The sequence below is a fragment of the Echeneis naucrates genome, chromosome 4 (genome assembly GCF_900963305.1).
Source record: "Echeneis naucrates chromosome 4, fEcheNa1.1, whole genome shotgun sequence".
NCBI lineage: Eukaryota > Metazoa > Chordata > Actinopteri > Carangiformes > Echeneidae > Echeneis > Echeneis naucrates.
In genome coordinates, this window is record NC_042514.1 from 5,088,181 (window position 1) to 5,103,232 (window position 15,052).

The 15,052-nt window shown below is 40.7% G+C and overlaps 1 protein-coding gene across 1 annotated transcript in view; it reads left to right on the forward strand.

Annotated features, from left to right (window-relative positions):
- agbl4 (AGBL carboxypeptidase 4) overlaps positions 1 to 15,052 on the forward strand; it is a 240,193-nt gene that overhangs the window by 16,045 nt on the left and 209,096 nt on the right. Inside the window, exon 3 of the mRNA XM_029499931.1 lies at positions 4,723 to 4,847. Within this exon, the coding sequence (XP_029355791.1) occupies positions 4,723 to 4,847 (125 nt within the window). The remainder of the gene's footprint in view (positions 1 to 4,722; positions 4,848 to 15,052) is intronic.

Sequence of the window (15,052 nt, forward strand, 5' to 3'; positions counted from 1 at the left end):
ACATATGTGTATATATATAGTATGTAAACACACACTAAGAGTGGATGTGTGAATGACTGACTGTTCACTTGGCCATCTCATATTTACACCCTTGTAACTTGGCAGGCGTGTAATAATGCTGGTTTTATACCCATTCTAGAGATACTTTTGTTTCCAGCTGTTGAATACTGTATTGTGTGATTTCCTTTTTTTCCTATTTGTTTTCATGATCTTGTGAGAATGGTGCAGCAATGGAGACAGAAGGAGAGGAAGAATCAGAGAAAGACAGACAAAGATAAAGCGAGACAGAGGGTTTTGTGAGGGGTTTTCCTCAAGGAGAGGCTGTCATGTGTAAAATCTTGTTCAGAACCAGCAATTGTGTTTTGTTGGGCTGCACCAGAAGGGCTAAGCTGTTCATTGAAAACCAATTTGTTAATGTCTTAAATGCTGCACGAATTTCCCTCAAGGACAAAGATTGATATTCAACATAACCTGCCAAGACACCACTGAAGAAGAATACGGAGAGAGATGATACTCAAGAGGAATTATGCAAGAGATCTCAAAGGCTAGAAATTGTGTCTTTTTTTCCTCTTTCTCATCCTCCCTTAGTCTGAAGTTTATTAGCTTTACTTACACTAATACAGTGTCTGTTTCTTGAAGAACCTAAGATAATTCCTGACAAATTTGTTTTACTGTGAGTCGCTTTTCAACATCATGCAGACTCAACATAACTTATCTTTGCTTTATCTAGTTGGTCTTTAATGTGTTCAGAGGGCGTTTCAGAAAAATCAGTTAGCCGTTTCTTTTAGTTAAATACTAAATGATATGGGATTGATTAAAAGGGTCAAGCTACCAGTCCACCAAAGTGTTTAAATCTGGAGCTAGCCACCATAAAATTAAAACTGGGATCAGTGGTGTGTCATATCCCTGCCGCTCCAAGGGCTGAACATGTAATTCTAACCTCGAGGCTGCAGCCATCTCTCACGTCAGGCCTTCCAGCATCAGGCTCGATAACCCATCCGCCCATGGCTGCAGTCTTTTGCTGCCCATGCTAGAGTATTCACAAACAGGAGCAGACAGGTATTAGCTTAGTCTTTAAATTGTGCCTTGATATGTCTTGATACCATGACGGTAATCAGCCATCATTTTCTCTTCTTCAGCGGAGGTTAACAGGTTACTGTAGGTTTGGTGCTTGAAAGAAGAATTTTAAATGAAGGAAATCACTATGTCTGCCAAGAGTTAAGAATTTCAGGAAATATCTCATTGGGATTTTATAGTCATCAGTCATCATTCATCTTTAACTTTATTCTTGTTATGTGAATAAGGCTTTAAATAACAGTTGGTCTCATCTTTTAGAGTACCTAAATACCTACCTACTTTAGGTTTACACCTTAATAATCTGTGCTGTGTCATCCTCTTTTCTGTCACTGCAGATAAAGGAAAATCAAAAATAAAGAATTTGGAAAATTTATTTTAAATTAGTCCAATTAGAATTGGACTCAAACATGAGTATTGAGAGGTGAATAGAGTTAGTAACCATAACTGCACAAAGGTATTCTTAAGCCCCCCCCCCAAAAAAAAACCCTAATAACACTAAAAGTGAAAAGGCAACAAGATAAACATGATTTACTACTGGTGTACAACGACACCCAACACACGGTCAGTCAAAAACTTCATTTGAATCTTCTCCTCTTATTGCCTTTAATTGTATGTGTGATGGAACCAGCTCTGTGAGCACAGAGCTGTTGAAGGTGATATGAGAGAGACCACACACATCAAAAACAGTTTTTTTTTTTCCTCTGTGTGAATGTCTAATATAAAAACATAGATTCCCGCAAACCAAAATCTAAAAACGTGCCACCACATGCACTAGTACATAAGCAGGTTTTGTGTTGATGATAGTGTCAGTATTCACAGCTCTGACCATACAACGAAAGCTTTCTCACATTTCCCTAGAGCATCACTAAGGATGAATTCCCATGGAAGTGAGAAAGAAAGACAGTATATTTGCTTTATTTTTAAAGTCGTCTTTCTTTACTGCATAAATAACATTCAGCAGCTATTGCCATCCTTTTGTTTTCTTTTTTGTAATTTTGTGGTGTCTCTTTAAAATCTGTCTGTCATCAGAACTGATAGCAGGAACCTGATTTGTGTTGCAGTGTAATGCATAGAAAGCAATTTGTAGGTTTTAAGCTCAGAAAATGGTGGACTGTCAGTTTATTTGTTGTCCTATGCTGTCTCTGACAGCATTTCATGCAATCTACTTCTTATAGAGAGAAAAATTGATTATTATCATTCTCAGTTTCCACTGAACTTGAAATGAGTGCATTGGCAAGAAATCAATGTATTGATTTTGACTTATGGTTGAAAAGCATTTATTTGACTTCAATCTAAAAAAAGTGCCCCAAATATTAACCAACATAACATTATAAAGTGGTTAATGCTTCCATCACTGAAGCATTATTAAGACTGTGAGAGGAAGAATGACCTTTAGAGACCATTATCAAAATGCTCTAATAGGCTGTATTTGGCAGTGTCAGCTCTGTTAATAGCTGCGATGTCGGTATAAGAGATGATCGATTCGATTACACGTCTGTCTGGAGAAGGTGCTGCTCTGCTGTCTGTGTGCTCTCTTTGTCGGTGCTTGCTCTCTGCAGCTGGGTCTGGTTCAACCCTCCATCTGCTTTTGGCTTTATCTGCTTTCAATGGCCGGCGATTGCATTTCCAAATGGCCAAAAAGCTAGTCTGTGCATTCCTGTCTGCTTCTTAGCTAACCAGCCTCTGTGAATAACAAACAAGGGCTGGGGGATAATTTAGCATTTTCATTTAACTTCATTGTCTTTGCAACATCATATTGTAAGTCCTATATATATATTTACCATACTTAAATACTGTATCAGCTAAATGCACATTCAGCTATAATCCATATTTTTTCACATGTAGAGCAAATTTCTATCTGTAAAAAATTGCTGGCTAAACAGCTATTGAGGACATGGATTGAGTCCATACTTTATTGTAAAATAATTTGTATGGTCTTGTGTCTTGAACTGACAGAAGAGAACTTCTGTTATGTTTTGAACGTAACATGGACACATGCACACACAGACGCAGATGGACATGCTTAACTTTTCAGCACATTTCATTTCTACTTGGTCAACATTATTTATCAGCATGCACATTTCTTGCCTCTCTTTCTTCAACTGCCAACCAGACCTCTGCCTTCCTGTCATTGTCTTTTTGATCTTACTTTCTTTCAGCATGCTTTTTGAATACATAATGAGCGGAGTTTGGACAAATTAATGAATGAAATACGACAGTTATACATTTCAGCAAATCCCATCAACTCCCTAATTGTTTGGAGAAGCCACATATAGTGAGGATTTTTTTTCCCAGGCACCAATTTGCTGGAATGAGATGCCACTCACCATTAATGGTAGCTGTGGAAGCTGTTAGTTGATTGGCTTCAGATGTAAATACAGATCATTAGCCTATTGTTACACCTATTGTTGCCTGCAATTTGTTTCTCACTGCCTTTCTGTTACTATTGCATGCTGTTTTATAAATTAAACACATTTTAAACATACCCCTCAAAATATGAAAATTGAAACTGAAATACTGTTTTTGTTTATATTTCAGAACACATGGTAGTTTTCTGCAGTGCTGTATAAACTAATGATTGGCCTTCTGTGGATAGTTTCAGTGGAGCAGAGGAAAGTGTTTGTGTGTGTGTGCATGTTGCAAGCTGACTGGTGGATTAGCTCTGTCCGATGGCAGAAGGAGAGGGATCTACTTTGACAGTGTGGTAGTTAGCCCATCTGTCTATAATCAGCTGTGTCTGTGTGTGTGTGTTCGTGTTCATGCTGCTGCTCGACCTGCCACCAGGTGGTCAGCGGTACCCTGATGTAGAGTTCTGAGGCTCCTCGAGCCTTGTGCTTTGCCCCGTTTGCCAGTGAATTCACACAAACAGCTGCTTCCCTCATAGCAGATCCTGTTTGAGCTTTTAAAATGACAGAGTTTATGGACTCTTGTACTGGGCAGAGCTGTCAACGTCAGCTCCAACAAGAAGGCAAACTCATTCTCATCATTTGTTTCCCCCGATCTCTTTGTTTTGACCCTGACAATCATTAATCCGTACATGCACCACAAGAGTTTCCACTACATGCGTCTCCACATATAAATCAAAAGATACAGGCAAGCCCCATATTTAGAATGCTTGTCATGCAATCATCTCCCACCAAGTCATCTTACAGACAGCTTTGAGAGTTGGAAGCAGGGAAATAGATCCCATTGGATTAATTATACTTCCACTGATCATCTGGATCTTTTTGCTGTGGATAGTATATTGTTTGTCAGTTATGGATGGATGGAACAGCTCTGTCAGTTGGTCTTTCAGCTCCTCATACTTACCACTCTCTCTGGGCGTTGTTTTAGTTTGAGAGACTTAACCAATGTAGAAAACTGTGCAGCTACATTCATTGATAAAACAGACAGGAGGTCACTATGACAAGGATGCACCATTAGTGGAGACTTGGCTATGACATATTGATTCAGCACATCTTCCTTTGAAAGCAGATCATCAATTTAAAGTACGGCCATCTTGTGTTATCACTGTTTTGTCTTGAACTGGTCTGAGTGATTTACTGGGAACTTCTAGGAGTTCTGATAATGATCCAGTGATGTGATGTGATGTGCTCTGTTCAGTTCTTCTCAATGTTCATATAAGCTGTCTCACTGACTCTGCAGGGAACCTCGGCCGTGTTGACTACATCAGTGAATTTGAGTTTGACCTGTTCATCCGACCTGACACCTGTAACCCCCGCTTCAGAGTCTGGTTCAACTTCACAGTGGAGAACGTCCGCGAGACACAGGTCAGTGTACTGTAGTCTTTTATAGTTTCACAATTATTCATAATGAGGGCTTTACTTCCTATTTCATTCCATAAGACACTAAGACTTTTTGATGAAGCTGGTGAAGATGAAAAATATGTAACACATATTTCATTTAGTTTATCATGTTTATCATGACTGTACCAATCAAACAGTCCTTACACCAATGTATTGTCTGACACACTTAAACACAATATTGTTTTAACATCAAGTTGGCCGGAGGTATACATGTAGATAGTAAGTGCTGATTCAAAGAAAAAGAGAAATGGGGCTTTCTGATTGTGGGGGCAGTGGGGGCAGGAACTCTTGTTTCTTAAATGGGACAGAATGAAGATTAATTAATGATCAATTGTCAGCAGTGACCACTTTACAAGTAAAAGAAGTAATTCTGATTAATATAAAGATGCCCCAGGATAATTTCTATGTGTTAATTTTTGGGATGGATCTCTAATTTCCCCTGATATCAAGGAGACTATGGCTAACTGAGGATGTTCTACTCTTATATCTGTAAACTGTCATGATGTCAGCAGCGAACTCATACACACAGATGATTCATTTTTATTAATGTTTCAACCAATCCTTGTATCAAATTATCCATCAAGGATTATCGTGATTATCATTATCAGTGTGCTGTCACATTACTTCTTTTTGTCAATAGCACCATCAAAGAAAGATGTTTCCCCTCAGAGCAGAGGAAATCCTCTACTTCCTACCTCACTTCTTGTTTCTGAGCTTGATTCTGCCACTAGCAAACTCTGACCTCTGCGATTGGTTGACAGATGTGGTCACATGCCACAGAGATACACTGTAAATGGGTTCAGTGAGTGTGGCTTCAGGGGGATGGATGGATGTTTGTTCTACCATATAAATATAACTTTAAGAGATCAGAAGAAGGTAAAACTGAAAACAAGCTTTAAAGTTTGACTGTTGCTATGTAATTTGTGTGCATACAAGCTTGTCAGGCTTAGATATGAAGCAAACAAAAAATTGAGAGATAAAGTATAGAGAGAGACAATCTCAAGACAGCCAAATTAAAAGACAGAGTTAGTAAGATGGACAAGAGAGGGGGAGAAAGAGATTGGCAAAGTTGGAAGTAGGAAAAAAGTAAATACAGAAAAAAAGAAAAAAGGCTGAAAAAAGGCAAGGATGAATCCACAGCATGCTGTTACTGCTGTCCTCCTGTAGTGTGTCCAGCCCTGCCTATCTGAAGCTATCAGGCCTATCAGCCCATCTCCCCGCAGTGCTGTAGTCAGCACTAATCACATTTTATGGCTCTGAGATGAATGGGAGGCCTCGGCTTGGAGCCGGATCGATCCCATGGCCAGATAGACCAGCACTAGCAGCCTGCAGCCTGGGCCAACAGGATATTTGCTGTTGTGGCAAAATGACAGAGAAAGTGTGAGAGAGTCAGAGAGAAAGTGACAGGGGAGTGGAATATAATGCTGTAAACCAGAAAATAATGATAACTGGCAGGTATATGAACACACTTTGTGCAATGGCACATGCAAGAGCAAACGTACAGGTAACAAAAACAGGTGAGCAACCATTTCCATTGGACAATTTTGGGCTTTATTCCTATAGGATGCTTCACAAGCTTCTTTCATAGAAATCTGTATCTTATCTGTCCAATTTCCTTCTTCAAAGAGGGCTTCTGTGAATTTAATCTACTCTAGTAGAAGGTGTTGTGGTTAAGTGCTGCCTGTGCATTTTGCCAGGGTGTGTGTGTGTGTGTGTGTGTGTGTGTGTGTGTGTCTGTCTGTCTGTTAATACAGCTTCTGATTAGATTGTGTTTTTGTGCTTGGAATCATCAGAAGGTTGAAATATTGTTCTGATATGAAACAAAATACAAAACAAAAAGTAATACAGAGAAATTAAACAAGGAATAATAGCATGAGTAAATAAACCAACTAAGTGAAGCTATGTGGGGAAAGGCTGTGCTATAGAGATATCAATGGGTTCCAGGGGAGAACTGGGCTGTTGGAGTGTTTCATCCAGCTAAGCCTTGCTAACTCTCAGCCTGAGCCAGGGGAATGGGGAACAGTAAAAGCCCGTGATATTGGAAGTGAGATGGGCATTTTGAAGGAATGTAAGCTGGTGAAACAGATTTGGTCTGCCTCAATCAGCTTAGCAGCTTTGTGGAAATTGGCTTCACCGTAGCACTGGTTATGATGGATGGCTGGATGGATGAATGTCTCTTTTTTATATGGCCTTTCTCTTTTTGGGGTTTTTCAAACCACTCACTTACCTCAAACGCTCAGACCAATACTGGTTGTGTTTGTTGCAATTGCTTGGACCATGCGACGCCACTTGAACTTTTGCTTCGCTTTGCGTATTTTCCCTGGAAAAATATTCTGCAGAAATGCTTGTGCTCAGTAATTGCTCTGAATGCTGACTGGCCCACAAGGAGCCAAAGATCTGGTTGCACAGTGAAATTTCAGTGTTCTGCCATGAAAGTCCATGTCCATTCACCATGTCAGTTTTGTATGGTGGGTTTATACCCTGATTTACACAAGACAAAGTCTCTGCTCCACTCAGTTACTTGGTCAGTGCCACAATTCATTGTCAGTTTTGAGTTTGGATTCCTTATCATGGAATATGTTGAAGATAATCATGTTCCCCAGGGTGAATTGTTATCACTTCTCATGTAGCTGCTTTATCATGTCAAAACGCTGTAGCCTACCTGTGAATTCATTTCCATCAACCCTAGCTATACTGTGATATACTGTGTTTTTAGCATTTATTTGCAAATATTAGCCTGCTAACATGCTAAACTAAAAGTGTGAACATGGTGACATTAACATTCATCTAAAAAAAAAAAACCAAAAAACCAAAACATCACTGTAAAAATGTATAGTATTCTAGTCTAGTCTCTTTCTAAGATTCTAGTATGGCTGTTAATTAATCAGCGCTTCTGATTAATTTATTAACCATAACGTCATTGTTTTTGTTTTGTATTTTCCAGTTTTATAAAAATAAGTGTGAATGAGAACAAAAAAACCTTGTTAAATGACTGATGTGGGTTTGCAAAATTGTACGCCTGACGTTATCAAGCTTCTGTAGGCACAAATGTTTGGACTGACTATTGGCTTTATACTGTATCTGAGTCTGTGATAGATACTGAGATTTGTATTGTTTATTTTATTTTCATCAATAATTTTCACCTCATTTAACAGTACAGAAAACTATGGAAGCAAGAAAAAAGAGAAAGACAAAGGCGGAGTGGGATAGTAACAGTGATGAATGGCTTATGAATGCAGTCATATTTAACAATCAGCCTCGGTTGTATTTGTTGTTTTCATTATTGATGCTCCCCTTAAATAAGACAGTGTTTCAGCCGGGGGCTTCCATATTATTGGCCTGGCCCATCTACTGTAGACCAGCTGAAACAAAACTGGATTCTACAATCATGTTAGGCCATTGTTCACTTAGTCAGGGTCATGTACTAACCCACATTTTGTGCTGCACCATGAATTTTAGAGCAGGAAAAAAAAAGAAAAGATCTTATCTCATTTCAAAAGGTCAGCATCTTGGGACCTTTAAAAAAAAGTTCTGTGTCCTATGTTGAAACTGAGCGAGTTTTGACTTGTCATGCAAGTTCCAGCTCCCGCTATTTCATTTCAGCTTCTGCCCATGTTATGACCAGGAACCAGTGGATGAGTTGATATGATACCCCATTGGGTAAGTTGATATGCCATTCCATTTTGCTGTAGGGGTGTGCTTGATGTCAGGCTCCGTGAAGGGCACGGCTGTGAGCTATTATCGTAGGAGCCTTCAGGGAGCCATTCAGAGAAGACAGGCAGTAAAACCTTGCACCAAGCGCCTTCAACTCCTCTAGCTGCTGCAAGGGTGATTTGTAAGCCTCACTTGTCCAGGGAAAGCACAGTGCAGAGCGGTTACTCTCCATAATCAGGAAAGAGGATGAACCGAAGCAGAATAGGCCATGTGTTAACTAGAATCCATAAAGAGCTGTCATCACTTTACTCTTCCAGGCAATGTCCACCTCTTTAAATTCACTCAAATTGGACGGCACATTAAGTTAAATATTAAACAGGATGTTAAAACTACCACAGAACCATTATGGATTATGTCTTGATGGTGAATGGTAATCAACCAGTCCTACTTACAGTCATGCATAAAAAGTTTGTTGCAGAATTTGAAAAAACAATATGTTGTTGGCTACAACAGCTCTATAAATGAGTGCAATATTATATGAGTCAGATATCATGTCATGGTGCTTGATGAAGTTTAAAATGCTTTCAAACATCCTCTGAAATGTGTAATTTTCTAAATGTGTAATTTTCTTATCAGTTTGAATTCAAACACTATTAATATTCTGATGTCTTGTGCTAGAGCAGAGCAAAAGTCCAGGAATATGAGTGACAGAGAGGAGAAGAGGGACGGAGAGCAGAGAAAGCGCAGGGTAATAGATATGATGATATTGAATTTTTTTTTTCACGCAGAAGAGACAGTAGCAGGAAGACAGGATCCAGAAAGAGGTGGAGTGGTGTATTAACGAGAAATGACTCATTCGTGTAAGCAGTGCATTTCCCTCCCTTCCTAAATAGAGCATGCTGGCAGCACTTCTGGGAAGTCAGCTGGTTCTTGTGTGTAACAGCAATGCCAGCCTGTATAGCAAATGTACTTATCTGAGCTCGTTGCTTCATCAACTCTGGACAATGTTCGTACCAGCGCTCCCCAGTCTTCTCAGGTTTGCAGGAGTGTGTTGTGGCACTTAACTCCCCATGGTCTATTCCACCTCTTTCTCCTCCTCCCTTCCCTCTGTGCTCCTTCTATCGCTCTACCATCCTGTCCTTCAGCAGTGATAGAGGGGGGCGGAGGGCAGACAGGCCTCTGGAGACCAACGCTGGATGCACATGAGCTAATCGTAACTTGCGTGCACCACAGATAACTAGTTGAAGGTGGTTATTCGTGGCACCGTGTTTGGCCTGACTATGGGATGGCTTTCTGGATATGTGGTTCCAGGATTAGACTCCTACTCATCCAGAGGCGCTTTTATCAGGTCTACCCATACTGTCAAAATCATACACAGACAAGGGCTTGTGACAAAGATACACACTTCAAAACACACACGCACACATGCACCTGCAAAAACTCACTTACATGCTTCTCAACAGGTCTTCTTGCTCTGTCTGTGAAATAAACTCCACACACAAGCTGCCCATGTCCTTTTCATTGCCCCTTTTTCCCCTTTTGCCTCTGCAGCATATGGCACAAAGTAGATAGGCATGCATCCTTGTGGCCTCTTCTTTGTTAATTTTTTAAACTTCCCCTCTATACATTCTCCAAAGAAGAGACATTGGCTTCTGTGTGACTCTGCCAAAAGGATTATGTCACTTCAAACACACCACAAAGGCCTGGAAAGTTTAGGATCCTAGTTTCAAACCACAGAAAGAAGTTGTGGAATGACGTGTGGTTTTGAAAGACGTACAAGACATCAGACAGTTGTGTCAGGGAGCATAGGGTATCGTAAGTGACCTTGTTCTGTTAAGGGGAACTAAGGCATCCTTCCTTATTGTCAAGGCTGATGCTCCTTGGATCATTTCATAATGACATGGACAAAAGGATGACAACAGCACAAAATGAATTTTAAATTGTCTCTCTGATAGCAAAATGAGTTTTCCCTGGGTTATCTCAGCTGACGTAAGGTTCCTTATCAAAATTCATTGCCTTATTTTTAGCTTGATACACTTTAAAAAGGAGGCACAGAGCTTAAGGGTATGTTTTGAAATAAAGCAGACACACTTTGTAGCTCACATTTGAATCGTGTTTGTGCAAACACCAGATTCATTCATCATTTTTCTCAGTTTCCAGGAACCTGCAGGGTTAAAATTAAAAGCACTTTTCACAGATAACTGATTTTATAGTTTCCTTCTTTCCTTTGATTTGTCATAATATTGACGATTGAGAGAAGATTTGACACTTAGAACCTCCACTTTGTTTATGTGTTGTATGTCACGAAACAGCCATTATTTTGTTACATGGGTGGCTGCCTCGTGAACATCTGTGTATGAGTGTGTGCGTGTGTGTGTAAGCGCACCCATTAGGGCAGTCATCAGTGGTCTATCCATTCATAGCCTGGCAGCATGGCATAGTTAGCTGCTGCCAAAGTGGACTAATTTTGCAAATCAAGGCAAAATGTGCAAAGAGCAGTCAGGTGTTCAAAAGAAGTTAACAGAGCACGACCAGACAAGGACTTTTTTTTAACAATCTGTATTTTTAAAGTTGGATGTTGTGTTACCATTACCAAGTTCATCCATCCATCCATCGGCCCATTATCTAAACTGCTTGTATGTGCTGTGTGGTGAGGGCAGCGCAAACCCTGGACGAGTTACAGTCCATTACAGGATGTATATGGACAACAACCATTCCAATTCAGGTTCGCACCTTTTGACAATTTAGAGTCACCACAAAACCTAATGTATGCGTCTCTGGACTGTGGGAGGAAGAAACCCCTGGCAGACACAGAGACAATATGCAAACATCCTTTAGAAACCTAGTTTGAGCCCAGAACCTTCTCATTATAAGCCACCATGCTACCCCCATTGCCAAATGCAAATGAAAATAAACACAGAGGAACTTGAGGACATTACCTCCTCCTTGAAATCAAAGCTGTCTCCCTTTACATCTGGTCCTCAGCACTCGGTCTGCTCATTGTAGCTGTTAGAATGAGGACTGAAAATGCAAACCTAAACATTAAATGGAACAAAAAGAGGAACATTCAATATTACATTCCAGGGTGGTACACAAAGAGCAGACAGGCAAAAGGCAGACAAAAATCGAGGGATGTGGCTCACTTTGGGTCACAAGTGAGAAGCAGGTCAAAAACACACATTAGGAGGCTTACACAAATAAATAATACTGGATTGCTTTCTACTATGAATAACTAGGAGGGGAAGATGTTTAGAAAAAGGTGAAACACATTAGGAGTGGGGTCAACAATCACAGGAAAGGAGGCATTTCAGCACCCACGAGTGTATACTGTCCTAAAACACCAAAGGTATCAGAATATAGAGCCCAAATGCCTTGAAGTTGTTGATGTCGTGATTTTGTAAAGGGCAGAGGAGGTCAGGACAAGGAGGCCTTTGCAGCCCGTGAATAGAAAGAATAGGTTGGAGTCCACAACACAAATAGCAGGCAGAGAAGAAGGATAGAAGAGGACTGAGGTGATCTTAACTGTTTAGAAAAAGGTTGTTGTTAATATGTGGATCTTTATTCTTTTTGTCTGTAATACCGCCACAGTTTTGAAAACATGTATATATGTTCCGAGTATTTTGGCCATTTCCAGGTTTACTGTTCTTTATTAATGCACAACATTGATATTCAGAAAAGTTTTGTGTCAATACACAACTTGCCAACCAAGCTTAGATTTCCTACTGCGTCACCTCCATCACGAAAAGAAACGATGAAGGAGAGAGAGGAGAGTAGTAGGTGGTGAGTAGAGGAGAATTGCTGAGGTTTCAGGGGGAGGCATGGTATGGTGGCTCACTAAGGGCCTTGTGGAGCTGCTGTGCATCTGCATGAAATGATGAGCCTGGTGTCAGGACATGGATCATCCTTTTACACCGAGTAATGAATACAGATTGCATACCGGATAGAGAGGCTCTGCAATCTGCTGCACCACAAATGAAACAACTGCCGTTCTAATCAAATAGTCTTTTCATGCCAGCGCAGCCCTCAACTTGGGCTGAATTCAATTCCAGATTCACAGATTTGTGTGTTGGGGGTTGGAGAGATGCAGGAGGCAAGGGGGAGTTATAAATGTTGTAATTAGAGTATTGTTTAATGTGTATGTGTGTAGACATGATGTGTGTCTATGTTGGGGGGGTGAGTGTGAGGCGACTGGGGGCGGGGGGCTCCTGGCATCATGTTGTCGTTAACCACTTGGTTATTTTAGATAGCAGTTGGAGGAATGGTTCCAATCACAGCAAACACACACTTTCGCACACACTCGTGCACAAATGCACACATTTAGCTAATTATGCCAACTAGTGGCTTGGGAGAACACGTTCTCTGTATTCTGTATTTAGGGAACAGCAAGGAGCTTTGAAGAAGAGCCGCAGTGCCTCTTTGATGCTGCTTTTGTTTTTTTGTTTGTGTGGTTTAATAATTTAATCAAGCCAAACGTCCTCCTTCTCTCTGTAACTGTCTGTTGGTGGAGGCTAATTACTCTGCAGATTGTTCTCCTGGTGCTAGAGATGAGAGTTTAGATCTAGAGGGGGGAGGGGTGCTGTTGGCTGTAATTTAACAGTGTGCTGATGGGCTAAGCTGTCTGTTGACTGCTGTTTTATTGTTTTGGGAGGCTGCTGACGAGATACTATTCTAATATGCACCATCTGAATAGAATGTCTGCAATGATGTTGTTATTGTCTCCCAATTCCTCTCTTATCTATCTATCGATCTGTCTATCTATCTCTCGATGTATCGAGCTATCTAAAATTAGATTAGTTAGCAGGCTTAACTGTTTAATTACTTCAAAAATTTCACAGGAACCTTTACTGACTATTTTTCGTAGCTTTTGATTGATATAGTTCTTTAATAAATAGTGAATACAATCTACTTTCCCCAGTTGCTGGCAGTATTCATGTGCTTTTGGCAGCGCTGGAATTGCACTGCCTGATATTTAGGCTGGAGGCTTCAACATCCATTTCCATGTACTGTATGACTGACACTGCACATCAATGCAAAGATCAGAGCTTTAGCTTTCATTTAGTGTTCAGTGCACTGGTGTAACACTTGCTTCTGTTGCTAGTAAAATTTTAATAAAAGAATATGCACAGGGGAAAGCAGAGAAAGCAGAGAGTTAAACCTGAAAACCATACATTTAACTGTCTGTGATCTGTGTTCTAGTAACTGAGGTTACTTCTGTAAAGAAGAAATCCTACTGCACGGTTCATTCAAAAGCCTGTTGCCGTCTTTAATCATCAATAACAACAACTGACCGCTCTGTTTTGAGTCTCGAATATATCAGCCCACATCTAGAGCTAGGCCAAATCGTGTAGCTGATTAGATTTCATTGCTGCTGGCTCTAATTAATGTTCACATAATCAAATGAGGAGGCAGACAAGATAATGCACAACCGTACTGTACAATGTTACACAGACTACAGAGGATGAATACGTCCTCGTCAGAAATTAATTGGGCATGTGTTTGGAAGTTAGTGTGGTGAGGTATGAGCTGGAGCTTTTCATGTGTCGGGGCTTAACCTCAGCCCTGTGAGCACAGGCTCTAGGGGTGCGACAGTCTTACCCAAACCTGTGGATCAGAAGTGCAGAAAAGTGCCTGTGTTGGCTTAGGTAATCATAACTGACCTGCGTTTCTTTGAAGCAATAGCTATGTAAGTGGCTATTGCACCCTAACCCAGAGACTCACAGATCTAGATGAGAGCACACATGCTAAATTACAACCGGGTCACAGTTGGAAAGGTTACCGCATCCACTGTGGTGTAGAGCAACAGCCCCCCCCCCCCAACTTCTACATTGAGGTGGAAAAAAGCAGCAGAGTATGACTGATGGACCCGAAGTAAAGGCAGAAGTCTGGGTCCGGACTGAACCGTAGTATATGTCTCCGGACCTGCTGCTGCGTGGAGATGCTGTTGGTCCAGGAGGGGCAGTGGTGCATCATAGCGGGCCAATATATTCTCACCATCCTATCCTGCAGACAGTTGCCCTTTGAACTGTTCTGCTCTTTGGTACTCCTCCCAGGCTTTAGTTACAGTACAAAATTAAATGCGTCTCTTCAGCAAAACTGAAATTTGAAATGTAAATCTCCTCTTGATTCTAGGAGGCAAAAATATATAGTGTTCTTTGATATTGGAAAAATTTTTGGGACACTTTAAAACAATGCTTATCCTTCCTGTTGCAACAATTATATTGTTCATGTAATGTCAAGATGCTAAAGTTTTGTCTCAGTGTTTGACTGCACTCACACATAACGTGGGTAGTTCAAGCCAGCTGCACTACATCCTCAATGTGCTGCCAGCACCACTGGGTGGGTGGGGCTAGCTGCTAGTAGCATGCTGAGACATTTACATTCTAGTGGAAAGCACGTGCATGCTCACTCAATACACTAATTTAGTATGATATAATGTCTTGGCCTTGGAGCAGGAGTACAGTGTCTGGATGTGTTTTTTGTGCGTGTGTGTGTCTGTGTCTTTGTCTGTCTGTCTG